Source organism: Cladosporium halotolerans, assembly GCF_011745625.1.
Source record: "Cladosporium halotolerans strain TM138-S3 chromosome Unknown Sca5, whole genome shotgun sequence".
Classification (NCBI taxonomy): Eukaryota; Fungi; Ascomycota; class Dothideomycetes; order Cladosporiales; family Cladosporiaceae; genus Cladosporium; species Cladosporium halotolerans.
The window spans coordinates 617,748-632,201 of NW_027191456.1; the positions used below are offsets into that span (position 1 = coordinate 617,748).

Sequence of the window (14,454 nt, forward strand, 5' to 3'; positions counted from 1 at the left end):
CTCGATCCCAGCAGCGCAGCGCAGTGCAGCGCAGGGCCGCTTATCATAAGTAGCGCCGAGTATAGGCAGGCCGCTCGCTCCCTTGCCTCGACGCTATAGTACATGTACAGTAGTGCATGCATGCATGCAGGCGTGCGGAGCGGCGGCGTCAGCGTGCATGCTCGCGCGCGCGCGCGCGCCTCGTCTTTTGTCGCTTTTTGCTTTTGCGGCGTGCGTGGCGGGCTGGCAGAGCAGGCAAGGTGCCTTAGCGAAAAGGCTAATTGGCCCTCATGAGAGAGATGAGGGTCGTGCGACGGTACGTGTTATGCTGGGAGGAGGAGGGGGGTGGCCACCGTGCTGTATGTACTGTGCCGCAAGGCACACCCTGGTGGGGTGTAGGCGGACGGGTAGGAGTCCGGGCGGTACGTTCCTGTCATACCCAGGAATGGTCCCCCGGTCCCGTCGTTGCGAGAGCTGCTGCGCCTTGGTGCGTTGCACGGCGTCTGGACGACCGGGGAGGCGATGGAAGGGGGGCGTCTTTCGATCCTGGGGGTTTTTGCCTATCTCTCTCGCATACTTGCGCCTGCGTGCAGTGCAGGGCGTGTGCCACTGTCGGGTTCGCGTAGTCGTGACACAATAGCCTGAATCAACTCGCTGTCGGTACATGTACGTCAACGAGAATGGGCGCTGCTCGTGTTCCACACAAACACACAGCGCGAGTCATCGACGATAGAGCACGCGGGTGGTACGGCGTCATGATAGGCAGGGATGGGGACACAGTCAGGAAGACTCGGTTTCGAAGTTTTTCATCATTATACCCTCCCAAGTTGCGGGTTTCATCGTAAGAAAGATCTACAGTACAAGACAGCTGCGACAGCAAGGTATAACAGGCATAATGCCGGGTTCCATGCACGCTGCGGCGATCCGTAAAGAAAGAGCCATGGTAGCGGGGCTTCGTTGTTTCTTCCCTTGCCCTTGCGACTCGCAGCGAGACAAGGGTCCGACACAAACCCCAGGAGAAAGCTGACCGTTGGGAGGAAGATCTGCCGTGAGACAATCCGTTGCCTCGCCGCAGCACCTCTCTCTCTCTCCTGGGTGACATGCACCGCCGTATGCCGTCGTATCCAAACTGCCTATCGTCGCACTAATGCCCAAGATCATCGCTCAAACCCTTCGGTTGCCCGACATGGGTCCACTTACTTGTCGCACATAAAGTCCCGTTACGCTTGAGGTTGGTGGATACAAGGGCCATAGAGGAAGCTAAGATATGGAATGCAGGTCTCTCGAAGACGATCAGTTCAGGGATGTATAGCTGAGGTAGCGCAGAGCAATGCGGTTTTGAGCAATGACGGCGTACAGTCATCCCACGGGTGATGCGTCGATAGACTTCCTGCGAGTGACCGCGTCGGGGACAAACTCCTATCTCATCCTCAATGGTGCCATTGCTGGCTTGACCCTCGCAGCTGGCGCAGCCGAAGGCTGAGCGTGCTGGATGAACGGGTGGCGAAGTGCGTCGTTGGGGCTGATCCTCCTCGCCGGGTCGAGCTGCAAGCATTTGTCCAACAAGTCGATGAATGCGTGCAACTCCTTCAACTCCGCCGGGGCCATGGATCTCGCGTTGGCTGTCAGGCGGGCCTTGAGGTCTTTGCCTGGCACGGTCTTGGCGAAGTTCATGGGTCTCATTGTGGTGTTGCCGGTGATCTTGTCGCGCTCCTGTGAGATGAAGACGTACTCGGGATCGCCACCTTCGAAGTGCTTGCCTGCGAGAGTCGAACGGATAATCAAGCGCTTGGGGAACTTGCCACGACATTCTTGGATGACGCGCAGCATTTGGTTGTTGTCGCTGCCAGCAAAGAGGATGCGGCCAGTGTAGAGCTCGAACAGTGTGCAGCCGATGGACCACATATCGATAGCGTAGTCGAACGGCATTCCGAGTATGACTTCTGGTGCACGGTAGAATCGGGACACCAAGTACGGAGTGACCTCGGCATCTTGGGCTTTGGACGCAGTCCCAAGATCGCAAATCTTCAGGCTGCTCCTTTCCTGGTTCACCAAAATGTTGTCAGGCTTCAAGTCGGCATGCAAAACCTCGCACTTTTTGAGGTGACTAAGCGCAAGGAACATCTGCCGTGCGTAAGCTCTGATCGCCTTGAGGTTGATTCCGACATTGCGACCGAACTTCTTGAGCACTTCACGCAAGTCGGAGTGCAGGTTTTCGAAGACCAGACACATGTGGTTCTTGTGATCGAAGTTGCGCAGGAGTTGGATAATGTGCTTCTTGTCCTCGGGGTCCCCGGCGTTGAGGAACGTGAGCATGTCCATCTCTTTGGTGCCAGCCTTGTACATGGTTTCGTTGTTGCATGCAATCTTTACAGCGACGTCTTGGTTTGTCTTGATATCGGTGGCTCTGACCACTGTGGCGAAGGTACCTTTACCGATCTGTTGCTGCACAGCGTAGCGCCCGTCAAGAAGCTCGCCAAGAATAATGCGGTAGTGGCCATCAGGATAGTCCCAGTTGTCCAGGAGGTTGGAGTCGAGAGCCCGGACTTCAGCGTGTCCAGGGCCTTTCGATGTACTATCAGCAGGAGCAAACATGTCGTCATCGTCGTCCTCTGCGAACATGTCGAATTCTTTGTCGGGCTTTGCTGAGGGTGCAGTCACTGCCTCTGGTTTCGTGGTGTCGGCCTGCTTCTCTGTGGTGTTGACGAAAGGTTTGAGTTCAGGTCTGTCTTCTTGCATGTCCATCGTAGGATCGTAGTCGGCTGCAGATGGGCCATCGTCATCATTAGCTGCGGCATCTGCTTGCTGCCTGTTTGCCAATTCTTCGTCATTGGCTACATTAATAGACGCTGGAGAGCCTGGGCTTGCTGGTGTGCGTGGCGAGTCGAGGGAGTTTGGAGCTGGAAAACGAAAGTCAGTAATTGACTTTCACACAAAAGCCCGGCGTGCAAAGAGATACTCACAAGATGCATGTTCAGATGTGACGCCGCTGCTTTCATGCTGCGGAGTGCTTGGTGCTGACATGATATTCTGCTCTAACGCTTGCACGAGCAGCGGCGGTTGCTGGCTTTTGTACTTTGCCTTGATTGCCTCCCGCTTCTTTCGACGCTGTTCGATCAGCTCGTCTTCAGTCATCTGAGGCGATGGTTCTGCATCGGCGGCCTGCGTCGAATCTTCAATTTCGACCACGCTATGAATTTGTCAGTAGGCATTCGCGAAGATTTGTTGGAACTTGACGTACCTCGGAGGCGGGACCTTCCTGCTGGGGTTTTGATTGCGGTTCTTCTCCCCGTTCTGGTTGTGAGCCGACTGGGACGAATTTGAATCAATGGATGAAGTCATGTGACTCGCCTGGTTTAGCTTGGCGTCTGCGTGAGACTGTTTGCGGGCTGCATCATCACGCCGATACGGCGATCTGCTGCGGCCGCGATGGTTCTCAGCGCGGCGACTGTTGCGAGTCGGGAGATCGTCGCCATTGCGAGGAACTCGATCGTCATCCCTAGGGTAGCGATTCTGGCTCTCCTTGTCGTTGCGTCCTAGGCCACGGTGAAGGCTGTCCTTCTCTTTCTCATAGTGGACCTTGAAGCGCCTCGGATCGGAGTGGCTGGAGGGATGATAGTGGTTCGAAGAACGCGGCCGTTTGTCACCAGGGCGTGCGTCGTCGTCGTGAGATGGAGACCTCGAGCGAAGTCTGTCGTTGAGCCCACGACGTGAAGATACGGATGGCGACCGCGAAAAGGATCGAGAGCGGGAGCGAGATCTCGGACTCATGCGACGTTTGTTGTGGGAGGCGCGGTAAGGCGATCTCGAGCGGGGCGCGGGCGACCGAGGAAGTGGTGCGCGATTCGATGACCGAGCCATGCTGGATGAAAAGCCGTCAAGACGCGAAGCGCGAGATGAAGCACCGCTGTGCAGTCTGGTCGAATTGTTAACCCTGCCGTCTCTTGTTTCGGATGTAGTTGGCTTAGATGCCTTCTCCCCGTCTCCGCGACTGCCACGGCCGCGGTTGTAATCGCCTTCCATGAAGGACACGCTTGGGCTTATCTTGCCGATCGATGCAATCACCAGCAAGTCCCTGCGCTCGAGGTTTTGTATTTGGTCAGCGAAAGTGCTCTGCTTTGGCCGTCTTTTATTCTGCTGGATCGCGGAGTGCGGTACCAGTGCGGGATAGTGTCCTCACAGGCTGCTGGTATTTGCCTCGCTCCGAATCGTAGGAGGCACAGTGAACCGGGCGAATGCACCTGCTGTCTGTTGCGCGTAACACGTGGTAAGTCGCGGGTGTTGCGACGTGTTGTAGTGAAGGGCAGTCGCTAGGTGGTGATGATGTCGTTGCGCTCAGCTTTGCGAGTGGAAAGCCGCAGGCAGATCGCGGGATCAGCCGCTCGCTGCATGTCTTATCTCTTGCGGATCTGCCTCAGTACCTAGGTAGCAGTGTCTGATGTAAAGAAGACACAGCCTTCAGACCGGTCATGCAATGAAGGGGAATACTGTGTGGTCGTCTTTTGTTGAGGACAAATTTCCTCAACCAAGGCAACAACATATGCACTCGCAGTTCCACAGGTCCAAGTCAACGATGCCCGTCGGATTCAGCTGTTTCTTGAAAATATGCAAGCCGGTCGTTGCGACACTCACCCGACACAGCCGAGAGGTTGAATTTTCTATAATAAATGGAATATGACTAAACACCCCAATCATCAGGATGTACGCGCTTTTCTCACATACAGATCGCCCTACCGTCAGGCAATTCCATGGTCCACGTACAGATGGGGCTATCAGGGTTAGGGTTGGGGTACCGGATATCCCACCGACCAACGCGTGCTAGTATAGTACGACACAGTGAGTCTGGGCGAGATGTGCTCACGCGTATGAAACTGGCTTCGGTGAACCTTAGAAAAAGGACCAATCAGACTGTGCACATGCATCGATGTTCGGCACGAACAAATGACAGACAGGCATTCGTACCCAGACGACACACGGAGGACGTAAGCGAAAGTACATTACTCAAATTACGACTCGTAAAGGGGCACCTAATCGCAGTAGTGTCGGCAAAGGAATGAGGAATCAAATAAACGAGATTGGCTCACCGGCGAGGATACCTGATGTAGCAGCATTGGACGATTTAGCAGTGTTCTCGGAAGGCAACTGCAGCCGGGGGCCCTTCGATAGATACGAAGCACGAACATAGCTATTTGCATAATGCACACACAGCGAAGACAACTGTGCACGGGATTGAGCACGTCCTCTCACACATCGAGCACCCGGAACAGCCGATGCTAGTCAACTTGGGCTAATTCGGAGGTTGCGTCCGGCAGTAGCGCGCGGTGCAGTGATAGAGTAACGTCGTCGAGTTGGGACCAGTTTGATCCAGCCTCTGCTAACCGCCTAAGGGCCTGTGCGTGCCGCTCAATGGTGATAGCGTTCGAAACGGCCAAAAAGCAAACCGCCATAGAACCGACCGATGACCACAGCGAAGGGACCACGCAAGAGGCGTTCTTCCATGCCAGGTACAAGGCCTGCTCATGACCAGAGCTTGTCGGCAGTGGCGTATTGTCGTCCTCCTGGTGAAACATGAAGAACATCGCGAAGAGGAAAGAACCACCGGGTTTACCCAATCATGCAGAGAGTCATGTCAACAAGGTGGCCCACGATTGTTAGCGGGTTGCTCCATGTAATCAACATAATTTGCCCTTCTCCCCATCGTGAGCCGCACTGCGATGTTCAACATTATGGCATCATCACAATCATATAGGGCATGTCGCCGAGAAGACAATCTCAACGATAGCTACAATTCGTAAGCGGCACCAAGAGCATCAACCTAAAGCCAAAATCGTACAAGGCGTACTGCGGCTGAGTGACCCGGTTGCCGCCTCAGCACATCGCATGCATATCTGTAAGCATGGCAAAGACACCGCGAGACTGCCGGGATTCTTCGGAGGGACCTCTATACCTACCGTGCCAACAGACTGGTAGTCTAGCATAGCACCGGCAAAGGAGTAGCGTGTGAACAGTGCCGCATTTCACGCCGTCGATCCGGTGCGGTCCGTCGCGCTGCAGATCGCTCGAGACGTGCAGAAACCGGCACGGCGCCGTCAACTTCGACTCCACCTCACCTTTCTCCTTTCTTGCATCGCACATTGTTGTGCTCCAAATCATTGACCATATCCACCTCTGGAAACGGCTTTGTGCAGATCATCATCAGGTCTCTTCTCGAGGATCTTCCGCGCATGGCTTTCGTCAAGTCGCACGGTACCAGACCTCGCGAATCTCAACGCTCCACCTCTGCAGCCAACTGCCTCGCTTGGAAGCTTCGCGCTCAGGCACTGTGACGAGTATCCGCTAAGGCTGTCGACTACACCGGTGCTTCGAACTTCGATAGTAACAACGGTTGGCCCGAGAGCTGCACCTCCCGTCCACAGTCGATTCATGTGCCTTCCAAATGGAGATTATCATCACACCCGATCGACTCCAAGCCTAGGAATAACGCAGATTTATGTCGACGCAAAGCCGCAAATTGGCGTCGTGACGGGCGATGGCCGTCCATGCGTAGTTCAGCCTTCCGAACGTGGCCGCAAGGTCCCTTGATGGAGTACCACCGGGTTGGAAATAATGGAGCCCTCTCCGTAGAGATCGATCTCTCGTTATAAGCTGAAAAATCCCCTCATAGGTTTGAATGTTTTCTTTCTTTCTGTAGGCCATTTCAAGACCCTCGTCATTCGTTCTTTCGATTAATTCACGCTAATACTACGCTCGCTATTGCAATTTGCAACGATTACCCTCATTTCAAGCACGATCATTACTCTTATCGATACGATAACTTCTAAAATCTAATACCCAACACAATGGTCAACTACGCCTATACTCTCGCGGCCCTTGCGGCAGTCGCATCTGCCGCTCCCACCAACATCGAGCGCCGCACTTTCCTCTTCGGCGGCAATGGCCAGGGTCAGGCTCACGGCAGTGCCTCTGGCTCAGGCTCAGCTCACGGTGGCCTCATCGGTGGCCTCATGGGAGGCCTCCAGGGCAAGGGTATGGCCGAGGGTGGCGCTTCTGGATCTGCTCAGGGCGCAGCTCACGGCCAGGGAAGCGGCAGCTTCTCTGGCTCGGGGTCTGGCAGCGGATCCGTTCGTGGTGGTGCTTTTGGCTCTTTCAACGGCGCTGCCCACGGTCAGGGTAACGGACGCTTCTCTGGCCAGGGTGCTGGCTCTGCCCACGGTGGCGCTTTCGGCTCGGCAGACGGCGATGTTCGTGGCCACGAGGGCTTCTCTGGCCACGGATCTGGCGTCGCGAAGGGTGCTGTTGGCGGCGGTCTCGTCGGCGGCCTCATGGGCTCTCTGACTGGCCACGCTGCCGCACAGGGCTCGGGCGCTGCTTCTGGAGCGGCTTCTGGAGGCGTCACTGGCTCTGCCTCTGGTGAATTTGACGCTTCTGGAGAGCTCGCAGCTGGCGTCCTCGGTGGCGTTCAGTCCAAGCTGCCCCAGATCTGCGAGGGCGTCAAGGGCCGCCTCCAGGGCGGTGCCGACTTCAAGATCGCCCTCAAGGCCGAGATCGAGTTCCAGACTGGTCTCAAGCTCTCGGATGACGACTGCGACCAGGTCATGAAGGGTGTGAGCTCCATTGGTGCCTCTCTCATGATCGACGGCAGCATTTCTGGATCGGCCGGCATCACTGGCGCGATTTACGGCGGTGCTTCTGCCGAGCTCTCTGCCGGTATCGACGCTCTTGTTGCTGCTTCTGGCAGCATCTCGGGCTCTGTTAGCGGCGACGCTGGCTTTGGTCTTTCCGCTCTCGTCGGTGGCCTCGTGAACGCCGGTGTCTCTGGTGCTGCCAAGGGCCAGGTCTCGCTCGTCGGCGAGGCTGCTGGTCAACTGACTGGCGCTCTCTCCGGCGGTGCGTCTGGATCTCTGTCAGGCCAGGCTGGCATTGGTGCTCTTCTCTGCGGTCTGAAGGACCTTGGCGGCAACTTCCATGGCCAGGCTGCCGGCGAGATCAGCGCTCTTTTCCACGGCGAGGCTGGTGGCTCCGTCTCTGGCGCCGGCGGTATTTCTGGTGGCATTGGTGGTGGTATCGAGGGCCTGATCAGCGGCCTCGGCCTGACTGGGTCCCACGACGGTGGTCTTGAGGCTGCCGGCGGTTTCCTCGGCAGCGTTCTTGGTGGCCTGCACCTTGGCGGTGAGGGCGAGGGCTCTGCCAGCGGATCTGCTCAGGGCTCTCTTGACCTGGAGGGCAAGGGCATGGGCAGTGCTTCTGGCAACTACGGCGGTGATGCCAGCAGCCACGACAGCAAACCCACCTCTAGCTACGACAACATGCCCGCTGACAGCTACAACACTCAGCCTGCCGCTAGCTACAACACCCAGCCTGCCAGCTACGACAACAAGCCTACCGCTAGCTACAACAGCATGCCTGCCGATAGCTACAACACCCAGCCCGCAAGCTACGACACCCAGCCTGCCGACAGCTACAATAACCAGCCTGCCAGCTACGACAACAAGCCTACTGCCAGCTACAACAGCATGCCCGCCGACAGCTACAACTCTCAGCCTGCCAACAGCTACAGCACCCAGCCTGCTAGCTACGACAACATGCCTGCCAGCTACAACAGCCAGCCCGCCCAGGACTCTTACTCCGGCGCCGCCCCCGCCCCTAAGGAGAACGGCTGCAAGGTCGAGCCTGAGGAGACTCCCGCCGCTCAGTACTCCGCTCCTCCCGCCTACTCTAGCCCCGCCCCGGCCGCCTATGAGTCTGCTCCCCCGGCCTACTCTGCTCCTGCTGCCTACTCCGCGCCCGCTGCCTACTCCACCGGCAGCCCCGCCCCGGCTTCCTACCAGTCGACTCCCCCGACCTACAACGCTCCCCCTAGCTACCGCTCTTAAGCAACATTTCCAATTTTGAGATGCTAGCAAGCATCACGCCTGAGGTCGATTAACAGGAGTCTTCACAGATTTGCGAGCGACGAGCCGCAACGCAAACTTCCATTTGGATTCTGTATTGGAGGCGTCAACTATTTGAGCCACTTGGCCCGCTGTCAATTGCAGCATTCTAGATACCATGTTTCGTATGAACTAAATTCTCGCTGTTATGAACAAACCATTTGCTCTTGATAGGTTTCCAGCACAGTAGATCTGCACGCTCGCTGAAGTAAAATGAAGTCGTATAGGCATCGACGAAGATTTGACTTTGCGTCTAGATCAAGAATTGCTGATAGTTACAGGGATGTGCAAGAGCACTTTCGCGTTCCCAGCTTGTGCCCTTTATGCTGTTGGTCAGTCTTTGAGGGTCGTCGTCAAAATTCGAATTTATGACACCTCTTCGCAACGATGGCGGATGGACGCGGCGTCGTGCTACAGAAGTTCCCACGCAACTGCGGATTACCGCGAAGAGTCATTCGATGTGTGTAAGCCCCCATTGAGTCCTCCTTTCACCCGGTATCCGAACATCCTGTGAGACCGTTGGAAAAGGTAAATTACTACACCGCTCAGACCACGCTCGAGCGCAAGCATTGACGTATTCGCACCCACCACTTCCTTTGTTACGTTCCAGGAAACAAACACAAAGCAGAAGACTTGTAGAACACCATTGTATACTTTGGTAAAATTAAAAAAGCGCGACGAAGCATTGCCCAAGTATCCTGAAAAGCTAACACCATATCGATACATCAACTGGATGTTATCGCAAGCGTTTTCGACCCTGACTCGCGGCGACTCCAGACTCAATACAATGCATTTTCCGGTAGGATAGAATCAACAATTTCACATCGAACAAATACTGACGATCTCAGTCTCGGCGCGCCATCGCAGCGGTATGCGCAATCCTCGCGACCTCGACCGCCAATCCAACCGAATCCCTTGACACCAGAGCCGTCACGCCAGCCGAAGTCTGCACCGACGGCGTACTCGTGAACCTCATCGCGTATGAATTCCCCTTCTGCCTGGCGGGCAAAGGCCTACTCGAGAACCTCTTTCTCAGCCGACCCACCGACACAAAGCTCGCCGTCAAGAACACATCCGGATCCAGCACCTACGAAAGCGAATGCGTCGAAGTGAAAGCTACAAAGGGCGTGGTGCATTCATACTTCTATACGGCTGACGGCGGCGATACGGGATCTTGTGAGTTGGTGGCGTTCGATAAGAAGGGATGCGAGGGAAAGGAGACGGCGCATCCGTTGAGCACGGGGTTTTCGAGGTGTTTTACTAAAGCGAGCAAGTTTGTGCTGCCTATTGTTTCGTCGGCGAAAATTCAGTGTAGCAGTTAATGAGTGTTCTTGGTTGTATTATTTGTTGTCGAGTATTATTATGAAGGTTAACGTGGTTCTATGAGGTGATGGATGCGGAAATTGTGTTTGGCTTGCTGATATTATGATTGATTTCGCACCTTAGCTTGACAGGATACGCTATGAGATTAAAAGTTGGTTGTAAAGCGACGATTCGCCTCAAGAGCTCCAGTATACCATTGGCGAATATACACGTGCTCGTCTGTCTTCGGGTGACAAAAGAAAAGAAGTCCCGTCCTTCCAAGAATGATAATTCCTCCCAATAAACAAGAAAACCCCCCAAACACCATGCTCAAAAACCTTCGAAGAATAGAAACGCACAAAGCAAAGCACAAAGCCCATAGCCTACACTCTATCATCCTCAAAATCACTCTCCCAGCCAACCCACCCGGTCAACCTGTTCGCGATATCGCTGGCAAAGGATGCCATGCAGCAGCCTTTGCCCAGGTCGCCGGAGGGGTCGACGCCGCCGCCGTTGTACCAACGTGCGGCGCGGTAGAAGCGGTTGACACCGTCCGAGCCCGGCTTCTCGAGCAGCTGCGCGAGGCCTTCGCGGGAGTCGGTGCCGTTCGTACCTTCGAGGATCATGTGGTGGATGGTGGAGGGCGGGCAGGGGTTCAGTGTGCCGGCTGTGGCATCGCTTTCGTCGCTGAGAGAGGCGAGCATGGCGGAATTCTGGTTGCAAGTGTCGGCGCCGTTGGGGCTAAAGAGGAGTCAGTGGTGCTTCGCGTGATATGTGAGTCTCATTTCGTAGCGTACCTTTGCATCAGGCCCGAGGCCAAGTAGTTGGAGGATGTTGAGATGGCACGGACGCAGCCGGATGAAGTCTGCATCATTGTCGCGAGGATGAAGCGGCTGTCCACGCCGGTCGAGTTGGCGACGTCCAGAATGGACTCTTGAATCGAAGAGACCTCCTCGGGGCTGTTCAGGGTGACATTCCAGGCATCGCAAGAGTTGTCGATCTGTTCCTTGTTGGCCTTGAAGCTATAAATGTGTTAGTCGTAGTCCCTAAATGCGCAAATAAGGCTTCTCTTACAGGTTGTCGAAAGACAGCCACTGGTCCTCGGATGGCCATCCTTCAGCAACAGTACCGTTGCCTAAGTAGCTCTTGTATGTGTTCTCCGCGTTCAAGGTCGCAGCGGGTGCGGGCCGAGTGGTGGCAAACGGAGTGCCTTTCAAAGTCCTGGGAGCGGTTAGTGTAGAGCTGGCGTTAGCCAGCTGCGTGCTAGTAGTCAAAACGGTCGTGGTCTGGGTATCGTGCACAGTAACAGTAGACACCGATGCGCCAGTTGCGTTGGCAAAGGGGTGGTTTGTTACGGTGCCTACAGTGCCGACTGAGCCCGTACCGGTACCGACCGCGTTGTTGAGAGCAAAAGTTTCGACCTGCACATCTGTATGGGTGATGACTTTGGTCCTTTCCTGCTTTGAGGTTCCCGTTCCGATAGTATAAGTCAAGGTTGTCATAGCAGAGAAAGTGATTGTGGTTTCCGTGGTCGTTGGCTCAGATGCGTCTCTTGGGGCGGGAGTGACGGCAGGTCCTGCAGCGGGATTGCCAAAGTCATCCAGAGTGACTGTTGCATCGGCGTAGACAACACTGGTGATGACAAAATCCCCGTCATCCCCATCGCCCTCCTTTGAAGCGCAGTAGCCTTGACCAGAAAGCATGGTCTCACAAAAGTCAGAGTCTGCGGCGTAGTCTGCCTCGAACGATGACAAGTAGATGCCATAATCCGAAGCGAGCTCACCGCAAGTCTCGTCGGGCATGGGGACATAGGTCTCGAAGCATCCGGGTGCAGATTCAGTTGATGTCGGAGATTCCATATCCGTAGCGACCATGTCCTCCAAAGTCGTGTTTGTGAATGTGTTCGACGTGCGCTGAGAGTGGGAGAACGGCTTGGCGAGCGCGAGAGGAGCAAATAGAGCCATAACGGCAACCTGGAGCGAGTCAGAACGAGGCCGAGTTTGCCTGGAGGCGTGTGTACTTACGTTCATTGGTGTCATCTTAGCCATAGGTGAATCTGATGACAGAACGAACCGCAATTGGCAATGTATGCCTTATCAACCGCGATACTGCCTCGCTGGTTCCTGTTGCAATGAATGAAATATACTTAGCTCTTTTCCTGAGATTCCTCCTATTATCACCGTTCTCGTTGTATCCTCCTCTCTATGCTTCCAATTCCTTATTCTGTTTTTCTTTTACGATTGGACGTCGATAAATTCAAATGACAAGGTTGCTTGCGTCCCTTGCAGGCGTTGCTGCTAACGATCGGGGCTGAGAGTATCTGTAGGGTTAGAAATTCGATGTAAGAAGAGCGACTGTCGGTATCACGTTGACGAAACGAAGAAAACTCAAGCACATGCAAGACTGCAGACGCATATCTATGTGCGGGCTTGGCCACTGCGGTACAGCCGCACGACGCCCGAACACCGAGATCGCCATGGGAATGTTTACAAGTGCAAGCTTGGTTGACCGGAGGACAGCATTGCGCTATGATCGGATTATGGAGTTAGATCCATCGGTGGCGTTGGGTGTGGCCAATATTGTCTGAGATGGTGGGAGACGTTGTAAAGCTAGCTTCGGTTCTGGACGTTGGAGCTTACTCTTTTGGGGGTCTGCAACGACCACAAGTATGCAAAGCCGTTATCGCAAAAGGCCCGGCCATCCGTCCAGCCAATCAAATGCTCGCTATCCAAACACTGTCGCAGGCGTTGCTATGCGCTTACATCTAGATGGCCGATTGGTTTCTCGGGAGTCGCTCGCCGAAACGGCCTCCGATTTCTTCTGCGTACGGGAAGGAATCGTCATGACGTGCAGATTGGAACGTGATGTGTTCTCCAGCATTGCATAATCAAAAAGTCTTGAGTCATCTCGTAAGAGTTTACTGTAGCCCAGTAAGCTCCTGGCAGTTGAAGGCCAAGAATGCTTCGAGATGAGTGTCCTCGCCCGTGAGAGACGTTCGCAACCGCAAGAGCAATGCACTTGCCAAGGGTCGGTCCTGGAAGGGTCATGTGGACGCCATAAAGCGGTACTTGAGAAACAAGTCGGTTTCGGTCACAACAGTGAGACCACAGCTCTGTACAGCAATAAATACATATAAGTCGATCGCCGATGGCCTACATAGCATCAGTATATCGTCAATGGCCTAGGCTCGCCAGCTCAGCATTCATGCCAAGTGGTTTCAAGCCTTTGCTGGCACGCCAGTCACGATGGCAATGTCTGTGATCTTGCCGCCGTTGAACCCCTCCGCATCGTACGGACAACTACTGCAAGCGCAAATGCAGTCTTGCATGGCTTCAAATTCAACATAGTCGCCAGGCTTGCTGCTTCCGAGGCGCTTCAAGCTGTAATTCGGTGTGTTCTGGAAGATGTTGAATGGATCCGTGACGTCCAGGTGATCCTTCATTCCATGTGGCTCCATAGCTTCGGCAATATTCGAGGCGCAGGAGCGGTGTCCAGGTCGACCTTCCTTTTCGTACATCTTAGGAAAGCAGCTCATAAAGGTCATGTCGTGTACCTTCACCGTGTCTTCGACTAGCTTCAGGATTGGGTCGTCGTTGTTGGTCCAAAGATACTCCCCGACCGCAGGCGTAACGCCATTGAGGCGGAAACGGGTATAGGCCATACTGAGCTTCTCTCTGAGATTAGTGCCTTGTACCCAGGCGGCGAAGTCGACGACTTGCTCGCCATAGAGATCAACAACGCGAAAGTGTTCGCCCTTCTTCACCTCGAAGGCGAAACCATGGGCCGCCTTGACAATGTGCGTCTTCGGCCTAGACTCCGTCTCGTAAGAGACATTCGCTTGTTGGATTTCCGGGAAGCTCATTGTGTACTCAATATACGCAGGCAATAAGTACCTCGATATCTGGCCTCTTGTCAGCAGGCGTTCAAGGCGGCTTTGCAATGCGAACGCGCATGACCCCGGCTGCAGTGGCCACGGGGCGATGCAAGTACCAGGCGTACCCTTGAGGGTGTGAGACGAGATGGTGTTGCCTTACTCTTCGCTACTCGCCGCGTCAGTGTCTGATGGCGCCGTGTGCACCGTCGACCGGGGCGGCGATACTTATTCATGCGCGGGATCCGGCAACGGGGTGAGCCGCCATGACGTTGTGGTGCACTCGCCGACTGGACCTTGCGCCTGCGCTGCGCCGGTCTAGAGCTCCCACTATTCTAGCCCGAGTGACCGGTCATCCTGGAGACACACACC

At 55.1% G+C, this 14,454-nt stretch overlaps 5 protein-coding genes across 5 annotated transcripts; 1 reads left to right on the forward strand and 4 right to left on the reverse strand.

Annotated features, from left to right (window-relative positions):
• Window positions 1-769: 769 nt before the first annotated feature.
• Window positions 770-4,288, reverse strand: WHR41_02121 (uncharacterized protein). Its single transcript, XM_069370727.1, has 3 exons — window positions 3,221-4,288; window positions 2,943-3,169; window positions 770-2,879 (listed from the first exon to the last, which is right to left on the reverse strand). The coding sequence occupies exons 1-3, from the start codon at window positions 4,000-4,002 to the stop codon at window positions 1,399-1,401; spliced, it is 2,490 nt and encodes an 829-aa protein (XP_069232085.1). The 5' UTR covers window positions 4,003-4,288; the 3' UTR covers window positions 770-1,398.
• A 964-nt stretch (window positions 4,289-5,252) lies between these two features.
• WHR41_02122 (uncharacterized protein) lies at window positions 5,253-5,558 on the reverse strand (the record flags this gene model as incomplete). The annotated part of the gene is made up of 1 exon (XM_069370728.1): window positions 5,253-5,558. The coding sequence occupies one exon, from the start codon at window positions 5,556-5,558 to the stop codon at window positions 5,253-5,255; it is 306 nt and encodes a 101-aa protein (XP_069232084.1).
• A 4,026-nt stretch (window positions 5,559-9,584) lies between these two features.
• Window positions 9,585-10,231, forward strand: WHR41_02123 (uncharacterized protein; the record flags this gene model as incomplete). The annotated part of the gene is made up of 2 exons (XM_069370729.1): window positions 9,585-9,708; window positions 9,758-10,231. Exons 1-2 carry the CDS (start codon window positions 9,643-9,645, stop codon window positions 10,229-10,231), a joined length of 540 nt encoding a protein of 179 aa, XP_069232083.1. The 5' UTR covers window positions 9,585-9,642.
• Window positions 10,232-10,594: 363 nt separating this feature from the next.
• WHR41_02124 (uncharacterized protein) lies at window positions 10,595-12,831 on the reverse strand (the record flags this gene model as incomplete). The annotated part of the gene is made up of 4 exons (XM_069370730.1): window positions 12,236-12,831; window positions 11,286-12,184; window positions 11,009-11,233; window positions 10,595-10,952 (listed from the first exon to the last, which is right to left on the reverse strand). The coding sequence occupies exons 1-4, from the start codon at window positions 12,257-12,259 to the stop codon at window positions 10,595-10,597; spliced, it is 1,506 nt and encodes a 501-aa protein (XP_069232089.1). The 5' UTR covers window positions 12,260-12,831.
• Window positions 12,832-13,428: 597 nt separating this feature from the next.
• WHR41_02125 (uncharacterized protein) lies at window positions 13,429-14,073 on the reverse strand (the record flags this gene model as incomplete). Its single annotated transcript, XM_069370731.1, has 1 exon — window positions 13,429-14,073. The coding sequence occupies one exon, from the start codon at window positions 14,071-14,073 to the stop codon at window positions 13,429-13,431; it is 645 nt and encodes a 214-aa protein (XP_069232088.1).
• Between the last annotated feature and the right edge of the window lie 381 nt (window positions 14,074-14,454).

Coding starts and splice junctions, on each gene's coding strand:
- WHR41_02121 (XM_069370727.1), bottom strand. CDS start 4,002: ATGGAAGGCGATTACAACCGCGGCCGTGGCAGTCGCGGAGACGGGGAG. Junction 3,170..3,220: donor AGGAAGGTCCCGCCTCCGAG/GTACGTCAAGTT, acceptor ACAAATTCATAG/CGTGGTCGAAATTGAAGATT. Junction 2,880..2,942: donor CACATCTGAACATGCATCTT/GTGAGTATCTCT, acceptor TTCGTTTTCCAG/CTCCAAACTCCCTCGACTCG.